The 18,378-nt window shown below is 32.2% G+C and overlaps 1 protein-coding gene across 1 annotated transcript in view; it reads right to left on the bottom strand.

Moving 5' to 3' along the window:
• LOC111085837 overlaps positions 1–6,930 on the bottom strand; it is a 51,163-nt gene extending 44,233 nt beyond the window's left edge. Inside the window, exon 1 of the mRNA XM_022386223.1 lies at positions 6,726–6,930. Within this exon, the coding sequence (XP_022241931.1) occupies positions 6,726–6,804 (79 nt within the window). The 5' untranslated portion in view covers positions 6,805–6,930. The remainder of the gene's footprint in view (positions 1–6,725) is intronic.
• Positions 6,931–18,378: the final 11,448 nt, after the last annotated feature.

Genomic DNA, 18,378 nt, shown 5'->3' with positions numbered 1-18,378 from the left:
TTCCAGACAACAGAGACATATTATCAATAGATAAAGTGTACCATCTAGCTGGTAATATCATACTCACTGTATTCCAGACAACAGAGACATATTATTAAATGATAAAATGTACCATCTAGCTGGTAATATCATACTCACTGTATTCCAGACAACAGAGACATATTGTTCAATAATAAAGTGTACCATCTAGCTAGTAACATCATACTCACTGTATTCCAGACAACAGAGACATATTATTCAATGATAAAGTGTACCATCTAGCTGGTAATATCTCCGAATGATGTTGGTGTAAAAAAACAACTAAAAAAATACATGTAGAATGAGAGAACAGGAAAAGACGGAACAGAGATCATACTGCTCTATTAGAAGACTGGGAAAAAAAGTGCGGAATTATGGAAGTGGAGCGAAGGTTGAAAGGACAAATACTACTTAAGTCTAATTGAATTGGTCATTATAACTAGGAGAGCCTTGAGGAGATTATTGTAGGGAGGAGAGTCTGTACAAATGTCGGTGCCAAACTCCTCAAGGATAAAATAGTGTTAAAATCATCTTATTTATGTAGAAATATAAAAAAATAAAGTAATAATTAATAATAGTAAGGTATAAAGTAAAAGTTGTTGCTTCTATCAAGTTGCCCCCTTTGTCGGGTGTTCGGAATTAAGAACGATACAACGCTATTTAATATGCGCACTAACAAACGTGATGCAACGGGACTCCACAACTGGAGGGAAGAGAGCCTGCGCCTCTAGCATGTAAATGAATAAGTGGTAATATGTTTTTGAAAACAAAATCTTTTCTAGAGAATGTAGGTAGTGTTCAAATATACTGGTACAACTAGATTAGAAATAAAAAGTAATATATTATCACCTAAAAGTGCGAATTTACGAGGTGATTTCAAATTGATAATAGCATTTAGTTATCTAATAATATGCTCTGATCTTACGATAACAATCAAAGTAATTAGATATTAGGTCATTCATTTTCATCGGGTTCAAGTATTACAAAACCACCTTAAACAATTAGGTGACCATGAGTCAGTCATGTAAGGAATATTATTAAATACTTCCTGACTTTTATGAAAGTAAATTACATATATGTGAGAAGATAAAAATCAAAGTAAAAATATCACTTTCACAAAAAATTTATAATCATATTTAAATTTAGCATGGCAAGGATAATACTGTGTTAACCGAAGCAATGTCATTTACTACTAGGGTAAAATGACATAAATGATAACATAAAATTTTACCCTAGCATTGTTTCATGATTTTGCTGCTTCGACAACGCTAAAGAAAGTAAGCACTATGAGCAACTGTTGTTTACGGTTTTACAAGATAAAAAAAACGTTGACTTGTGGGTTGTGTAAAATAAATATGTGCGTCCGGTTTCAAACGTAATGGTATAACCTCCTCAGACCCAACATGAGCTCGAAATTACTATAGCTTAATCTACGAGGTTGATAAGAATCTTCAGCTAATAGATCCATTGCCTAATCCTCTTTGTTCCACCTAAAAGCTTTAATTCCTTTTTCTTATTATAACTTTCATTAATGCCCTCACTTAGAGCTATAACCCTTTTAATCATTTCGTTCCAGATATAATCTTCTTACTTCGTAAGTCTTGACTTCGGATATATATGATCATCTAAACTGATCAATTCACAGTTTCTATACTCTGTTAATATACAGTAAAATAAGCTGGTCTTCCTAGGCTATGAACTTTGTAGCTTTTCGGATTTTCAATAAACTTAAATTGCTGAACGATTACAAGTTTCTTTTCTATAAGCTAATTAAGCCTAAGTTTGTACTTATAGTTATTATTTTTGCAATTCTGAAATCTCGTTTAGTATTTAAAACGGTTAAATTTTAGTTTTGTCTAGGTTCTTTAATTGTGTTCTTTTAAGTTATCCGATGTTTTCTAAATCTTTGTAGCTTTACCAATGCTCGCATTTGATGTAATGAATTGTGGATACCAAGATCCATGGCTCTCGTAGTGTTGCCATAAAAATTGTACTCTGCACTTTGAGATTGTGGGTACATAATAAGTGTGACTGTAAATTCCCAGCATTCGATTAGAGTAGTCCAAGAGTTGGTGTTATCCACTGGTTGTCTTTCAGTTCAGAATAAAAAACTGCTAGAGCAGAGTTTGCTTTGCGTAGCTTTGCATGAATATTCGATAACAAACAATCAGACATTTGGTGTTAAATTTAATATGTGTTCATGCATATGTTTTCGAAGTTTTGATTTTGTGAATTGATGTAAAAAAAACATTTCTAAGTTACTTCTTGTAATAGCTAGTAGCAACAACAAGTGTTGTGAGTCAAAACTAAATACATGATGCTGTGACCAGGTTTGTGCTGGCAAAGTATCAAAATATATTAGTTTATGGTGTTTATAAACAGGAGGTGGAAACCTTAAATGATTGAAAACTTTACGAAATATGATAGTAGGTTTTTAGCATTAACACCTTTAGTTTTTTGTATGTTGTATTACAATATTTTGAAATAGTTGATATCATGTTGAATTAACGATCTATGATTTAACCACAGGTCTAATCACAAACTCAATGACAATTAACTAGCATTTTAATTGTTATTACTTGCTAATAGATAATTGACCGTTAATAAATAATGAAGGTAAATTACTTTTTATAATACTTCGAACTTTTAATCATCGGTGATTATAGGTCAGTAGAGTTTCTATGTAAATACAAAACTATTAATAGTTTTGGTTAAGTGTAATATAATAATGGTAACCGTCATTTTCATTATCTTGGAGTTGGAAAAAAAAAGTGCTTCAAATACTTGTCTCATTAATTTATTATTTAGTAAGATTTTATAATTCGTAACTTTCTTTTGTTTGTATAAAGACTAGAAATATTCCAAAATACCTTTCAGATTAGAAACAATACTCTCAAGCGCAACTGTTGCTCATATATTTAATTGCTATCTCCTACTGACTTGAAAGAGTAAGTTTCTTTAGATCATTTGGATCAGTAGAATAACTATTTGGACATGTAATACAGTTGATTGGAAAGAAGTGGAACATAGACAGACCTTGATTCAACTCGGAGTTGCCCATTTACATCGTTTTCTATAATTTTTTTTATAGAATATAAAATTTCTTTCCTTTCTGTTTTTTTCTCCGCTAATTTTGTTCTATGGTACTGCAACAAACAACAACAAAAATATACTAAACATATTAGCTACACTTTGTCTTTTTGGATCTTGTTTTTCGTGTTTCGTTCACGATCAACTTCGTCATCTACAACTCTCTAAATCATAGAAAGTGTTTCATTGTTGAATAGAAGGTGACAATCCCAGGGGTTGCGCTGACCCATGGTATAGACGACGGTTGCCTCACAGGAGGAAGAAGATAAAGGAAGATAGTTCCTTTACTAATGTTACCAGTGAATTTTTGACTGTATACTATTCTATTGATTCATCGTGTTTTGTTTTCTTAGCTACACAATGCCGAACTTTGTTTTCCAACAGTCTCATTCCCTCTAAATGTCGATGAAGACCTTACATGGTTGCCGCTTTCGCCTTACTAGAAAAGAAGAGGTCGATATTCTGCCAGTAGCATTGTAAATGATTTGATAAAGGAGCTTCTATTGCGAACTTGTGAGTTTCCTCGTTTAGCTTTACACCCTTATGGTCTGACAAATACGTCCAGGTGTGGGTCTTACCGTGCTGTCGTTTTGCTATCCTCCATCCATCTGGGGACCAACCACTCAAAGTACTTGAGAATGATCGCTCTAGTGATCGAAAAGTCGTACCTGTTTTAAACAGTATTCTTCTTTGCTGTAAAAGCTGTAATTTATAATAAAATAATATTTATAATTAGTACGTAAACTCAAAACAAAAGTATTGACAAGCTTATTCCAAATGTTTATCTCATGTCTGAGATCTAGCGGAGATAGATTATCTCAGTGTTGCCTGTATAACACCTGCCCACCCATGGAGTCTCCTGACCCGTCTTTTAGGCAGTATACTGCCTAGTCGGTGTTTGCATGGTAGTTGGGAATCTAGAATGTACCAGTTCAAAAGAACCTCGGTGACGGAATGATATCCTTTACAGTGCAAGGGCCTAGTGAAAAATTCCGTTTGTAAGCGCTATTGATACTCTGCAATGTTGCTGAAGCCTGGGAGGTTCTTTGATGTTCTTGGCTGAATTACATCCTGTCTTAAATAGGCATTCTGTATCATCTCAATCTTATCTAGCTGCGTAGCACTCATACTGATCATCGGTAGTTTTATATAATTTCAATGACCATATTATTTAAAGTTACAGAAACTTAATATCCCACGAACTTTTAAGCTTTTGAAAAATATATTTGTAAAACGTAAAGTTGTATTTGCTTCTCAAAGTGTTAAGTGTATAGCGACAAAATAAGTATGCATTTCTTCAGATAGAGATTACCATTGACAATATTCACCACAGCTTATATTATTTTAGTTGCTCCACCGTTTTGTTCATTACTTAAAGCATTATATAACTTTGAACACATATCCATATTTAGGTTTAGCGTAAACGAATAGTGATTTTATACCTCTTTTTGTCCCTATAAATTTTCAATACTGGATTGAATAAAACAAAGCTTGGTTTTCTCTACTGAAAGAGTGCTTAAGTTTAGGAGTGTTCATTTTGTTTGTTTTGAATTTCGTGCAAAGCTACACGAGAGTTATCTGCTCTAGCCGTTCCTAATTTAGCAGTGAAAGACTCGAGGGAAGCAGCTAGTCACCACCACCCACCGCCAACTCTTGGGCTACTCTTTAACCAATGAACAGTGGGATTGACCGTTGCATTATAATGCCCCCACGGCTGAAAGAGCGAACATATTTGGTGGGACGGGGATTCGAGTCAAGTGCCCTAACCAATTGGCCATACGGAGCCGTCTAATGTCACTTCTTTGAAATTAAGTAGTATAGTACACACAGGAATATAAATGTGTCTTACAAAATAGGAACAACCATTTACCAGAGAAAACTATATATCTTACGTTTTTTCTTTCAAAAGGTTAACTCTCTACCAATCACAAAACTAGTCTTAGAATTAACAGCAATAGGATGGAAACCATGGACTTCTAGACTAACAATCTGTACAGTCTTGAACGTTATCACTTCCAACTCAAGTTAGTTTCTAGTAAAATTATCTTCTTCTTCTTCTCTTTGGAATGAGATTGATGCTTTATTTGTTCACACATTGAAAAAAATCTTCTTAATAGATTTATCTAATATCACTGGCTAACAAGTCATTTTCATCTCATATAATTATAGGTAGGCTAGATAGCTCTTGGGACGCTGATTCCAAATCTGTTTTTAGTCTTCCTCTAGCACGTCAAGTTTTCGTGATGATACTGATCAAATTTCTACGTTGTTCTTTTTGATGAAAGAGTTAGCACAAAGGCTAACATATAAAGTGTTATAGACTTAAGATAAGACCCAAAACTCGAGCGCTTTCGAATAGTTGACTATTCTTCTTCAGGAGAGCAAAGGGTTTCTATGTTCATTTTTAATATAATTGAAAAAAAATAGATAATTAAAATGTAGAAAAAACATTAATGTAGAACTTAATTGCTCATTAAGAGTTTAAATAATTTCATGTATATCTTTTGAGTTGATAATAAGTAATGGTAAACCTAAGCCTTTGTGTTAATTCATATATATATGTAAGCAAGAGAAAAAATTACGGAAATTAGAAAGTTTCAAGTCACTTGATAATTTAATATTCGATATAAATTAAGAAAATTAATGCCATTCTATTGACAGTTGTTCTAAATGAATCTTACTTTACTTTATCAGTGATTGAAAGTTATAAAATATATTCTAATTGCCATTCCTATGAAACTAGAATTTAGTTACAGAATAGTATGAATTCCACTTTGTTTTACTAATACTTCAATACATCTGATACATTAGAGAAGGTTTGGGGGTAGTTTCCTTTTTTAAAAGGTATTGTTTTAAAAGGGTTCTGGTTATCGGGATTTCCCAAGTAGTGATTTATTCTTGCTTGTTGTGGCTATCATACCGATTTAAAACGGTTTTACACAAAAATGAGTATAAACTTACATTTTTATGTTCATGGTAAAGACAGAATATTGTCAAACTAAAAACTAGTGACAGCGAAGAATATCAGTGCAGGCGGAAACCGTTTCGTTTTATAGTTTTAGCAAATAAACGATAGATCAGTCTCAGAATTTAACAACGAGCCATCTTAACAAAGCATTAATGGTTATTAGACGTCATTAAGGTTTGTCACACAACTCGATATTAGATGTGTTGGAAATCCCGGCACGTTTTGTTGTTACATAGTCTCATTAATTAGTGTAACAAATAAATCTGAAAGATATGGAACAGCTTGAGATAAAACAATATTTTTCAGACAATACTGATTATTAAAAATATTCAAATATATAAAGAAATAATACTTTTCTTGTTTTTTTAGATGACATGAAATTATAAGTTTGAGATTCAAGAAAGCTCAAACATTTTAAGCGATGTCTGAAATATCAAATATAAGTTAAGGTAAAAGTTTTGAACATGGCTTTGAATGTAACATAAAAATCAAATGGAGCAGTTTGATAATTACTTTTACAATACGACCAATCATTAGAAGCTGAGATTCAGGAAAAAAAAATTATTGTATAAAATATTATGAGGCCCATTTTGATCAAATTTATTTACTGAGTTTCATTTTCAAACAAATTCATCTTGGTAGAACTTACCGTGTAAGGTCAACCAAACGGTGAGAATGACAGGCCAGAAATGGTCCTTGCAGTAAGACTTTTTTCCTCGATAAGCCATCACAGACCAACTGTTGATATATCAATAGAGGCCACCAGAACTGAAATCAAGAAGGGAAAGAACGAAACTGAAGTTCATGTCTGCCCAGCCAGTTAAGTAATTTCCCGTCACTCTAACTCTTCATTCTATCGCACGTGCAGTTGTGTGAACTAGTCGTGCTGTTCAGAAATATATATATCACCGTGGTTCAGGCTATTCTCCAGTAGGTGGCAAGTGCCGTCCATTCACTATTGAACAGGGCGGTATTTTATCGTGACGGACTTATATTGAATCGTTGTATACTTTCAGAAACTAACAGCTGTTACTTACTTGTAGCAAATCAGTGTACTTAAATACAAAATACCTGATGAAGTAAAGTAATAGGAATTTGACAGATGATTTGTAGCGCAAAATACCATTATATTCATATAGTAATCAGAAATATTAATAATGGATGTTATAATCAATATATGTGTTCTTCAAAAGCGTGTAAAGTTGGTTTAGTTTTGTGGATTTAGTCATATTACATGGGTTAAAATTACAGTAAGTCCAGTGTATATATGTAATAAATCATACGTATGATCCAAGTTTAAACAAATAAATACACACGGAGTTAAATACTCTATACTGCCTGCACATAGTACTAGTATGTTTTATGTTTATACTGGAAAATAAATTTAGTAAAGATAATCAGGAGTAACAAATGCATTTTTCCTAAGCACTTCAATTGTTTTAAGCCGGGTAGTGGAAACTGGTGATACTTAAAAAGAACAACTACAAAAAACGGTATATCAGTTGGTGAGAAACATTAACCATTAATATATTACCTTTACGCTTATATTTCACAACTTTAATGTAACGAAATACAGGATATATCTAAAAAGGAGCACCAGTATTATACAAATGGTTTAATAACAATTTACAGGGCACGCGATCAAACATATTTAACAGACATAGCGTAGGTGACTCATTAGATACGCAGGAAGCGAAGGTCCACAAAAATTAATAATTTAGGGTAAGAGCCGTTGGTAACGATGCTGGCGAAAATGGTGGGTAACCAATTCTTTCATGGGTAGCCTAATTGTGGAGAGTCTCTCTTATTTTGCTATTTTGTCGCTGCTATTAAAACCGGAAATGATTTAATGGTTGTTATTATGGTTTTATATGTTTTCTAAGGGAGTTTCAAGTTTATATAATAATTTTAGAAATGATTCAGATTTTGCTGTTGCATGTTCAGTTATACAGGGAAAGGGCTAGAAACATCTAAAATAGAATTTCACAGAAAGTATATTACATATTTTCGTAACACTGTACATAATTTTAAGCCTAAAAATTTAATTGTTCTTGATCTGCTATTATTGTAACCGAAATATGTTAAGAGCAATAAATTAACAGTAACTTGATTTAGCATTCATTTGCAAAATACAATCTCCATTGCAATAATTAACAATAACAAACTTTGCTGGCTGAAGTTTTTTCTAGACATGGTATTGTTTGTTTGAAGTTAAGCACAAAGCAACACAATGGGCTATCTGTGATCTGCCTACCACGGTATCGAAACCCGGATTCTAACGCTGTAAGTCCGCAGACATACCGCTGTGCTCCCGGGGAAGCAAAACTAACAATAAATAACTAGAGAGTTAATAATATTGATAAAAAAGAGAATGCTGCACATGTTATCTTAAAGTAGTTGACCTAATATTTCACTTTATATAAGAAGTACTGCTAATATTGATTAGAAATGTTAGATTTAAACGCTTCTGTCGGCATGTTCCAAGTACATGTGTTCTATCATTATGTCATTGAGGGACATATTATGGCCGTACAAAAATTATGCTATTCTTCCCTTAATATCCAAAGGCTTGGAAATGAATTGTAAATGTTTACATAGTGACGTTAGTGTGAGATATAGATATCCTTAAAGCTCCCAATCTTTGTTTCTTTTGAAATATACAAATCAATGATTCAGTACCAGCAAATAAATATATTGATAATTTATTGGCATTCTTCTGATCTTAGAATGTTTCTTGTTTTTTGTAATTATTTTAGCTTATAGAGTATATGTTTTAAGAAACTTTCATCACCTATTAGAGACGTGGTTAAATGTTTTTATGCCTCTCAGTTTACAAAAGCTACTTCACTTTTGGAAGATTTCTTAACAAGATAAACTCTATTTTTGTAATATTTTCATCTATGCTGGGTCCATATTTCACCATGATTGCTGACCTTGTAAGGACCACCCAACCCAACACTGTGCTTTTATTGGTAAATATATTTACTTAAACCCAGCTTTTTTTTTATTTCGCTACATATATTACTATGGAAAATTTAACTAGTCTCTTAACATATAAGATATAGGTTATTTGAAAACACAAGTGCAATGTTAAAGGAATTTCCATATTTCGGTATTATATTCCTTAAAATTAAATGTGCTCTCTTTATTACGGTATCCTTTGTAATTTAAACAAATGCTCAATGATTCAAAATATTGTTTTTAGGAATGGAACCTATTTTGAGTTTTTATAATATACTTTAAAGGCACTAGTTATTTAGGAACTCATATTACCTTCAGTAACTCTCCCAATTTAAAAGATTTGTTACGTAAGAGAAACCATGTTACTATTGATTTTCTTATTCATATGTACGTTATTTTATTATAACATTTTGCCTTCGTAGCTCATATGAATTTATCAAAAATATATTTGCATCTCCAGAAAAAAAAAAATATCACCGAAAATGCTCTTCACTGAAGAAGCTTGAAGATGAACAATTGACGAAAGCTAAAAAAAATAACAAAATCATGTATCTATTATAATACAAGTCTATTATAGTACACGCCTTTTATATTTTCAGTATAATGTATTCAGTCCGAAAAATAAACACGCTTTTATTATGAATCCTGTGGAACTTTTGAAAATAGGGTTAAAATAGGGTTTATTACTAAAATCTCATGAAGCTTTTATATTTGAAGAACAATAGTGTGAATGTTAATGTTTATCGGGCATTGATAATATACTTGAATTGTTCAGTTCATTATAACATCAAATATCCTGTTTCTTTAATGTTATTCTATAGCTTTTGTTTAAGAAGTTCGAGCAAAATTACACAAGGGTTACCTGAGCATAACCGTTTGTACTTTTCAACTGATAGGCTAAAGAGAAAGCAGTTAGTAAACAGCACCCACCGCAAAAATATTGTGCAATCGAATAGCGTCACTGTTATAGAGCACGCACGAGCATAAAATTATGCAGAATATTCATTTAATAAGCGACGGGTCACGAACAATAATTTCTTGGATAAATGAACCAGCCACTATATTATAGCTACGCGTTGAATTGAGTAGCTGCGACAGATAATTTACTATGCAAAAAAAACAGTATTTAAAATAAAGATTTATTTTGTATAAAGCAGAAATAGAAAGCAAATGAAGCTGAGTAGTATAAGTGTTAATATCTTGCGTTATCCATTTATCTCGAACGATATGGTATTTTATGTTGTACTAAGCTATTAATGTAACTGTTTGTCTTACAAATTTTAATTAAATTCTACTTATCCAACGATGACTCATATTTAAATAAATTTTAATCCTGCAGTGTTTACAACAATGCAGTATTTAACAAACCCTGGGACAAAAAGCAATAATCACGTATAAGTAAAAGCGAAAAACAAGACATAATTTAATATCAGTAGTTAGTTACTTGTATGTTTCAAAGACTAGTCCTTTCTTTTGGATTTCAGTTATCTTATATAACTGAACAGTAACAATTTTGTACAAGTGTAATATGAAGCATAAAAAACAGACTTCGGTTTGATTTACATAAATGCCGCGTGTTTTACTTTTGTTCACTGTTCTTAAGCGAAACTTGGTATTGCAAAATCTAATAATCTGAGATTTCTAAGACAGATTTAGAAGTCTGTCAAGCCAGTTTCAATCTGTTAATACCAAAATGACTCACCAAAAATGAAGTTTAAGGTGAATTTATTGATAAAATTGTGTTCGTATAGATACTCTAAAATCAATTTATTTATTTACATCTGAATTTGTATTTTGCTTGTTTGTTATTAAGCACAAGGCTACACGAGGAGGTATCTGTGCTCACCACGGGTATCGAAAACCAACTTTTAGCGTTATAAGCCATCTGACTTACCGCTGAGCTATGAACCTGTGTTGGTAAATAACTGAGCTAAATTATCCATTATGATGTTGCACTGTTGTACACACATTTAAAATATCTTTCGAAATCGTTCGAGTTACGAAGTGTTTTAACACTGTAATAGGCCCGGCATGGTCATGTGGTTAGGGCGCTCGACTCGCAATCTGCGGGTCGCGGGTTTGAATCCCCATCACACCAAACATGCTCGCCCTTTCAGCCTTGGGGGCGTTATAATGTGACGGTCAATCCCACTATTTGTTGGTAAAAGAGTAGCCCAAGAGTGGTGGGTGGTGATGACTAGCTGCCTTCTCTCTAGTCTTACACTGCTAAATTAGGGACGGCTAGCGCAGATAGCCCTCGTGTAGCTTTGCGCGAAATCCATAAACAAACAACCACTGTGATTTAAAGCAAGCCCCAAGGCTTATAACGCTAGAATTGAGGGCTCGATCCGCTTCCCATGGCAAATACAAAGAAGATACTCCTTTATTCAGTTTTGCGCTACTCAAACATAGAAACCAACTGTTTTTAAGACGTCTGTTGTAAACGTTTATATTACATTCTACAGTAATTATTATATTTCGTTTTCGTAGTAAAGAAAAAAAAATAAACATCCATTTCTGATCTCATTCGTTGGAAAACTTTACATCATATAAATTTTGCGTGATGTATAAATTTGTTTTTATGGCGGTTATAAAATATTTAAAAGCTAAGTTAAACACTTTTCCAAACGCACGCATACGTTATTCTGGGTCAGCTCTTTGTAATATGGTTATTTTATAGATTTTAATTTGTTCACTCTATTTAGTACAGTTGTTACAGTTATAAAACCAAAAGAAAATGGATAGTATTCGATTTCTGCCTTTAATAATTCTGTCTTGGATTTCTAAGGAAATTTATATGATCATATAGTTCATATCTTGTAAGATTCTGTTGCTTTTACGTCTTCATATTTAAACTGATTCGGCTAGAACTTAAGTAGTTATATCAATATTATATTTATCACAGTATATTTCAGAGTAAATTTAATGTTTATTGTCGAAATTAAATTGTATTTTGACCAAACTATCATTCCAAATTATCTTGAACAGCATACTGAAGAACACGCACATGTTACAGTATATTCTATATATTTAAATAATGTACTATCGAAGGTATATAATACTCCACAAAAAATAAAGAGCAGCATAATTTCTGCGTCTATAAATATATATTAAACTACGTTGTTTAATATTTTCCTAGATAAAAGAAGCGTATCACGAGAAGCATAAACTTTCAGGATTATGCTAGTCCTTCCCTTCAGCACAAACAATATTTCGAAAGCAGTCTAACAGTCATCGTTTTAGACATAAATGTGACTATTTAATGTTTACGTACACACATACATAATCCGTAACTAAGGAGATCGATCAGTTTGTTTTCTATATACATTCAACACATTAAGCAAATACGTGCTGACGTTTTGCCTCTGTAAACCTTTATGGATGCTGCCATACAGAATAAAAAAGAATTTAAAAGTCGTGCAGTCCTTAACTAAACACATTTGTTAAACTATTACTTTCGTACAGATTCGCCATAGTCTTACTTCATTACGAAAACGCACATATCATTAAAATTAATTTGCTACAGCATTTAAGACTTTCTATTAAACGTAAGATAACCCAAAACGTTAATTTAAACGTAAAACTCTATCATAAAAACACTGCCGCTACTTAAGTATTGAAACGGTGTATATAAGGATAAATGTATTAAAAATAACACAAAAATTGATTCAATTTCATAAATGCCATATTCTAATTTATATAAGCCTAATAACTTCTTTTTAGGCATTTATTTGATTACTAAAAACTGATGAGAATTTAACCTCAGTTGAGATTATTTATTTCAGCCTCAGGTAAGATGTTATACAAACATCTGAACATAGAAAGTTAATAAAACAGATTTTAAAACATGAAACTGTTAAACAGAATGCCAAAGCATTATTATCACAAATGGTTTACTAAAACTAGAAAAGAAAAAAAAAAGTAATTGCGAATGTTCCATCATGGTATAACTGATTTTTAATTATTTAAAGCAGTGCTTCTCAACTGGTTGAATGGTTTTGTTTATTTTATGTTGTATTCATTCTAGTTATAGTTTGATGTATATTTAAGTCATAATAAATAATTTAGTACTTTTTGTCTTTTTTCAAACTGGAGTGAGTGAGCTGTTGTGAAAAACTTAAATAATATTGGAAAATGTTGAGAAACACAAATTTAAAGAACGAAAAACAAAACATTTTCAATAACATTCGCGTTCGAAAACTAAAACATAAAAATTCTACTTGTTAGAATCATTCAAGTAAAATGATGCTATTTTTCAAAGCTATAATCCCTTCTTAAACGAAACAACCTTTTTAAGCTTAAATTCGCTCATAACAGTGTTAGTGAATAATATATTTGTATATTATTTATAACAGGAGACGTAATTAAAATGTTATCCAATAATGATAACAATTTTATTAAACATTCTTCATTGTTCTAATGAAGGCGATTTAGTTAAACTTCTATCATTTTCTTCTTAATTATTACAACGTTTAAGTATTCTCGTATCAATTTGTATATTAGTTAATACCACTAAGAACCGAACAGTTTACAATTTTTCACAACCAAAATTATTTAACTCTATAGCAATTTTCAAAGCTTGTGAATTTGTAAATTCTGAAGATTACCCCCAGTATATTAAGTCAGTCACATTAAAACGGAATATAGAAAAAAATAACTGTTTGAATTTAAGCACAAAGCTACACAATGAGCTATCTGTGCTCTGCCCACTACAGGTATCGAAACCCGGTTTCTAGCGATGTAAGTCTGCAGACATACTGCTGTGCCACTGGGGAGGGGGGCTAACTCTTTGGACACAGTGACGTATGATAAACGTTACGTATTTGACCCAATCGTCATGACATGACATCACATTTACTGAAGTACCTAATATGCACTAATATGATGTAAAAATTATTTTGATGTGACTTAAATAGTTATGTATTAATCAATTAAGCCATTTATTTTACTAAGGAGAACACTGCATTGTTCTTTCATTGATTTGATCTGTATGGTAGTACTAAAGGGATTTTGTTTCCATGAAAATTATGTTCACTTCATTATATTACTTGTACTTAGAGTTGACTACCAAATATATATATGCAAAGTATCAATTTCAGAATCATAAAATTATGCTTTTCTCTCTGTTATATCTTAACAGATCTCTGGGATATTACTATTTATATTTTACATAGAGCTTTTCAGTATTTTCTAGCGCTCTATATAAAACTCCCCCTCGTTTAAGTCACCATCGCAATATTCTTGTACGCTGGTGAGCAATTTTATTAGTAAAACTACGTCTCGTAAATCAGATGTTTTTTTTTTAGTCCTGTAAATACGGAGATATGAAGTAATACTATGATCAGTCAACAAGACAATCAGTAAGAAGTAAAAATATCTTTATATTTTAAAAAGGCAAGGTCCATTAGCAAAATCGTTAATGCAGTTATAAAAGCTTGTTTTTTTAAATAATTTATCGAAAGATATTGTCATCTGGTTCTATTAGCAATAGCAAATATTCTCATAGAAGGAGCTCCGTCCTTTTATTCCTTTAGAATAGCAACTAATAACCAAAGCACTCCTGAACGTTATTGCCAATAAAGTTCCTCCTACAATGCACTATTTTCACTCCGATAGATACTCTCTCTTCCAGGACAATAATGCAATAATACGCCATGCTTTTTTTTCATATTTAGCTTATAGAACATGATAGTTACTTAAGTCATCTTTTTTGACCAGACAGTTATGGAACGATCTGACTTAGCATCTTTGAGAAGTATTTGAATGCTGAATTCACCACTGTAATCCTCTGCCGAAATTCCAGAGAAATAACACCTTCCTATATCATGTATTACTCTGCTCATAGACTATTTTTGTGGCAAGATTAGTTGAACCAATTTGGTAGAGATCTTGAAAAAGTAGACAATCAGTCGACCAATTACTATTGGTTACAAAATATTTTCTATATTTTCTGGGATATAGCAGTAATTTGCTTTGTTCCTCTACATACCAAATTGTAATTCATAACAAAGACAAACACGCATTTTTTCCTCAGTGTTTTTTTGAAGGAAATTGATCTACCTAACGTGCATATTATATGATTACAGTGACTACCAAAAGTCCGCCTCTACCTAAACAATTTTTTTCTCATGTTTTTGACATCTCAAAATTATGTTATTATGATAAATTATGCATACTCATTATCAAAAGAAGCTGTGCTGTATTTTTGTTTGAAACGATGAGGTAGGTTCCAAAGCACATTTGTTATGAGAATGTAACAAAAATCGTGACGATTCAATAAGAACAGATATTATACACATGCAAACTGGATCTTTATTAAATGTAAAAACGAAAAGCAACAGAACTGTACTAACGCACATTATATTGTATTAGACATGTAACATTTCATATGATAACCTTTGTTGTCCAACACTATGACATGCTCGCAACAAGATTTTGCAGGTCTTCTTTGTTAATAGCTGCTTCAATTAATTTATGATCATGGAGAGATGGGAATTATTAGTATGAGGTGCCATTGTCTTTTACAAATCTGCAGTCTGTTCTTAGTACACTATTCTATGTACGCTAGTCTTTAATTATTCTGATAAAATGGAATGAAGCATTATCATCTTGAAATAGATAATTTCCATCTGCTGTTGAAAGACTTTTTGACCCAATTACGTCAACGTAGGCAGCAGCATTGAAATAATAATTTACAGTGTGTAAGTGACCAACATCCTTTGCAGCTGTTGTGCAGAATGCCTATAACACGTAAGTCCTACCTTTGTATGGTGAGATGTGAAAAACATATCTGTCATTCCAGAGAACTTGACTCCACCAATCAACACTCCAAAACAAAAAGATAACGTCATTACAAAACAAACAGCGCCAAGCAATAGAACGGCTTCTATTGTTCACATGTGCCAAGGAAATGTCTCAGAAATTTATTAAATACCTCGTTCACCTGAAACGCTGAGGTCAAAGTAGTTCGTCCTCACTAGTATTCCCAACTGACGACAAACTGTTTTCAGGCATTTATTGAATGCCTCTCTCACCTACATCTTAATGTTATCAACAGATGCCACTAGTTGTCTTTTTGAACTATTATTCCATTATTTACACTTGCATCTGTTGGTGGACCAAGGTTTTACATTGATAGTATTTTAGAGCTTATAGAACACAAAACAAACGGAAGATGGGAGCCTTATGAGTTACGAGTTACGAAACAACCAATTGGTCTATTTAGGTTACATACAAGAATATTAATTATAGAAAGCTGTAGCTCTCTGGAGATCCACACGCAGAGTGTGTTTGTTTTACAACACACTTAGGCTCATAACCCAATCTCTAATACAGAAAATTCAAATGTTTTACTATAAACTTTAGCCTAAATGGCTCTTTTACAATATGATAATTCGTCATATGTTAGTAAATAATTGTGTGAAAAACGATAATTACGAAAAGAGTGAAAACATTCCCTCCGTTGTATAGGATTTTTACCAGCCACTGTAACGACAATGTCAATATAAGGTTTTAATAGTGAACATATTTCTCCGTGTATTACATTGCGGGGTATCTAAATCTTTAATTCGTCATAAATATTTATTTTATTCCTTTTATAGTCATGGTTTATCGTCGATTTTTATATACCTGCAAGACCAGTTTGCTAATTTCAGCCATCTATTCCTATAAATCTGGTAGCGATTTTATAATATCATTAGATTTAGGTTTTTCAAAGACATAGCTAAAAAAACGTTTAAAAAGTATATAGTTTAGTAGTCTTACTATTCTTTTCTTAAATATAGTTTAGGCTGCTATAAATTTACTTTATAATCAAATGAGTTTAAAGCTTTTATAAGCAATATATCCTTGATAATATATAAGATTTTCAAATAACGTTTTTACTTTATAGGATTATATTGTAATAGAAATGAATTAAGTGTATTAGAGCTTCTCAAATATTTGTTGTATGGCCTTTGTTCCCGAACTATTTATATATATAAAAATAAAATGGATTTGCTATAATAACTACAGTTAATTTTCTCTTTACTGCTACATTTATAGATAAGGAAAAACTCTCTCAGTTCCAAGTTTATTTTCAGATATAAACTAAAAAACAAACAAACTATATTTTGATATTTTCCTACTTACCTGAAACTGATAACCTCTGAGAAGTTTGTTGGAGGAATACCAAACTCATATTTGGTTAATATCACACCAATATCACGGCAATAAAGGAAATTACCTTATTTTGTACACGTGTAACATAAACCTTTGTGAGTTTTGGTACTTCCTATTATCATTTATCAAAATCATTCTATTCATGACGTATGTTTGCACTTTTTTGGAAATTTCAAATGAAACTGAGTTGAACTTTTACTGTAGAGTATCGAACTTACTTACATAACAGAATTAAATGTGTATAATTAGATTAAGCAGTTCAGTGAGGAGACAGACATATCGTGCTGCTACTAGTCATAATGTTCCATGCAACTGCTTTACTGAACAGTAAAAACACTTTTACTTTGTTCAGAAGAGGATGTACTAATTGCTTTGGCATTTTATATTTGTAGTTTACACTGTATGCTACCATGCGCCCCCCCCCCAGTGGCACAGCGGTATGCCTGCAGAATTACAACGCTAGAATCCGGGTTTCGATACCCGTGATGGGCAGAGCACAGATAGCCCATTGTGTAGCTTTGTGCTTAATTACAAACAAACAAGTTACCATGCGTATTTCGTGCTTGTTCTTTTGACATAATATCCGAAAATCAACTGCATTTATTTGTTATATGTCCCCCTTTTGTACTTTTTGCAAAACAGGCAATTGTTTTTAATGCAACATTGGGCAGCTTGAGAACGTTCTGACGAAATTTGTCATTATCCGACATATTTGTTTATGGTTTGGCAAAAAGCGTTTACTCAAGGAATTATCAACACAATGAAATTACGAATATTTAAGGGAAATTATATTCAAAGGTTTAATTTCTTTATCTTATCACCTTTGCATATTTTCTGTTTTAAATTAATATCTTTCAAGCCCTTCCATAAAATGTTCACTAAACACAGCCTAAATTTAAATAATTAAACCTTTGTTTTTTTATTATATTCCTAATTTCCGTTGAATTCTTCTTAGGACCGAGCACGGCCTACCGGTTAACGCATTGAACTGTGGATCCGAAGTTAGGTGGTTCGTGCCTTTTTACCGAGAAACAAAATCACGCTCTGCACTTTGAGGCAGTGGATGTGTAAGAGTATTGGTAAAATCGCACTATTCTATTTGATTAATACACGAGTTGGTGGTGGGATGCCTTCTCTAGTCTATCACATTAAAATCAGGAATAGCTAGCGCAGATATCTCT

This window comes from Limulus polyphemus, unplaced genomic scaffold (genome assembly GCF_000517525.1).
Source record: "Limulus polyphemus unplaced genomic scaffold, Limulus_polyphemus-2.1.2 Scaffold28, whole genome shotgun sequence".
Taxonomy (NCBI): domain Eukaryota; kingdom Metazoa; phylum Arthropoda; class Merostomata; order Xiphosura; family Limulidae; genus Limulus; species Limulus polyphemus.
The sequence above is the reverse complement of the archived record's forward strand: the minus strand, read 5'-3'. Positions and strand labels throughout refer to the sequence as shown.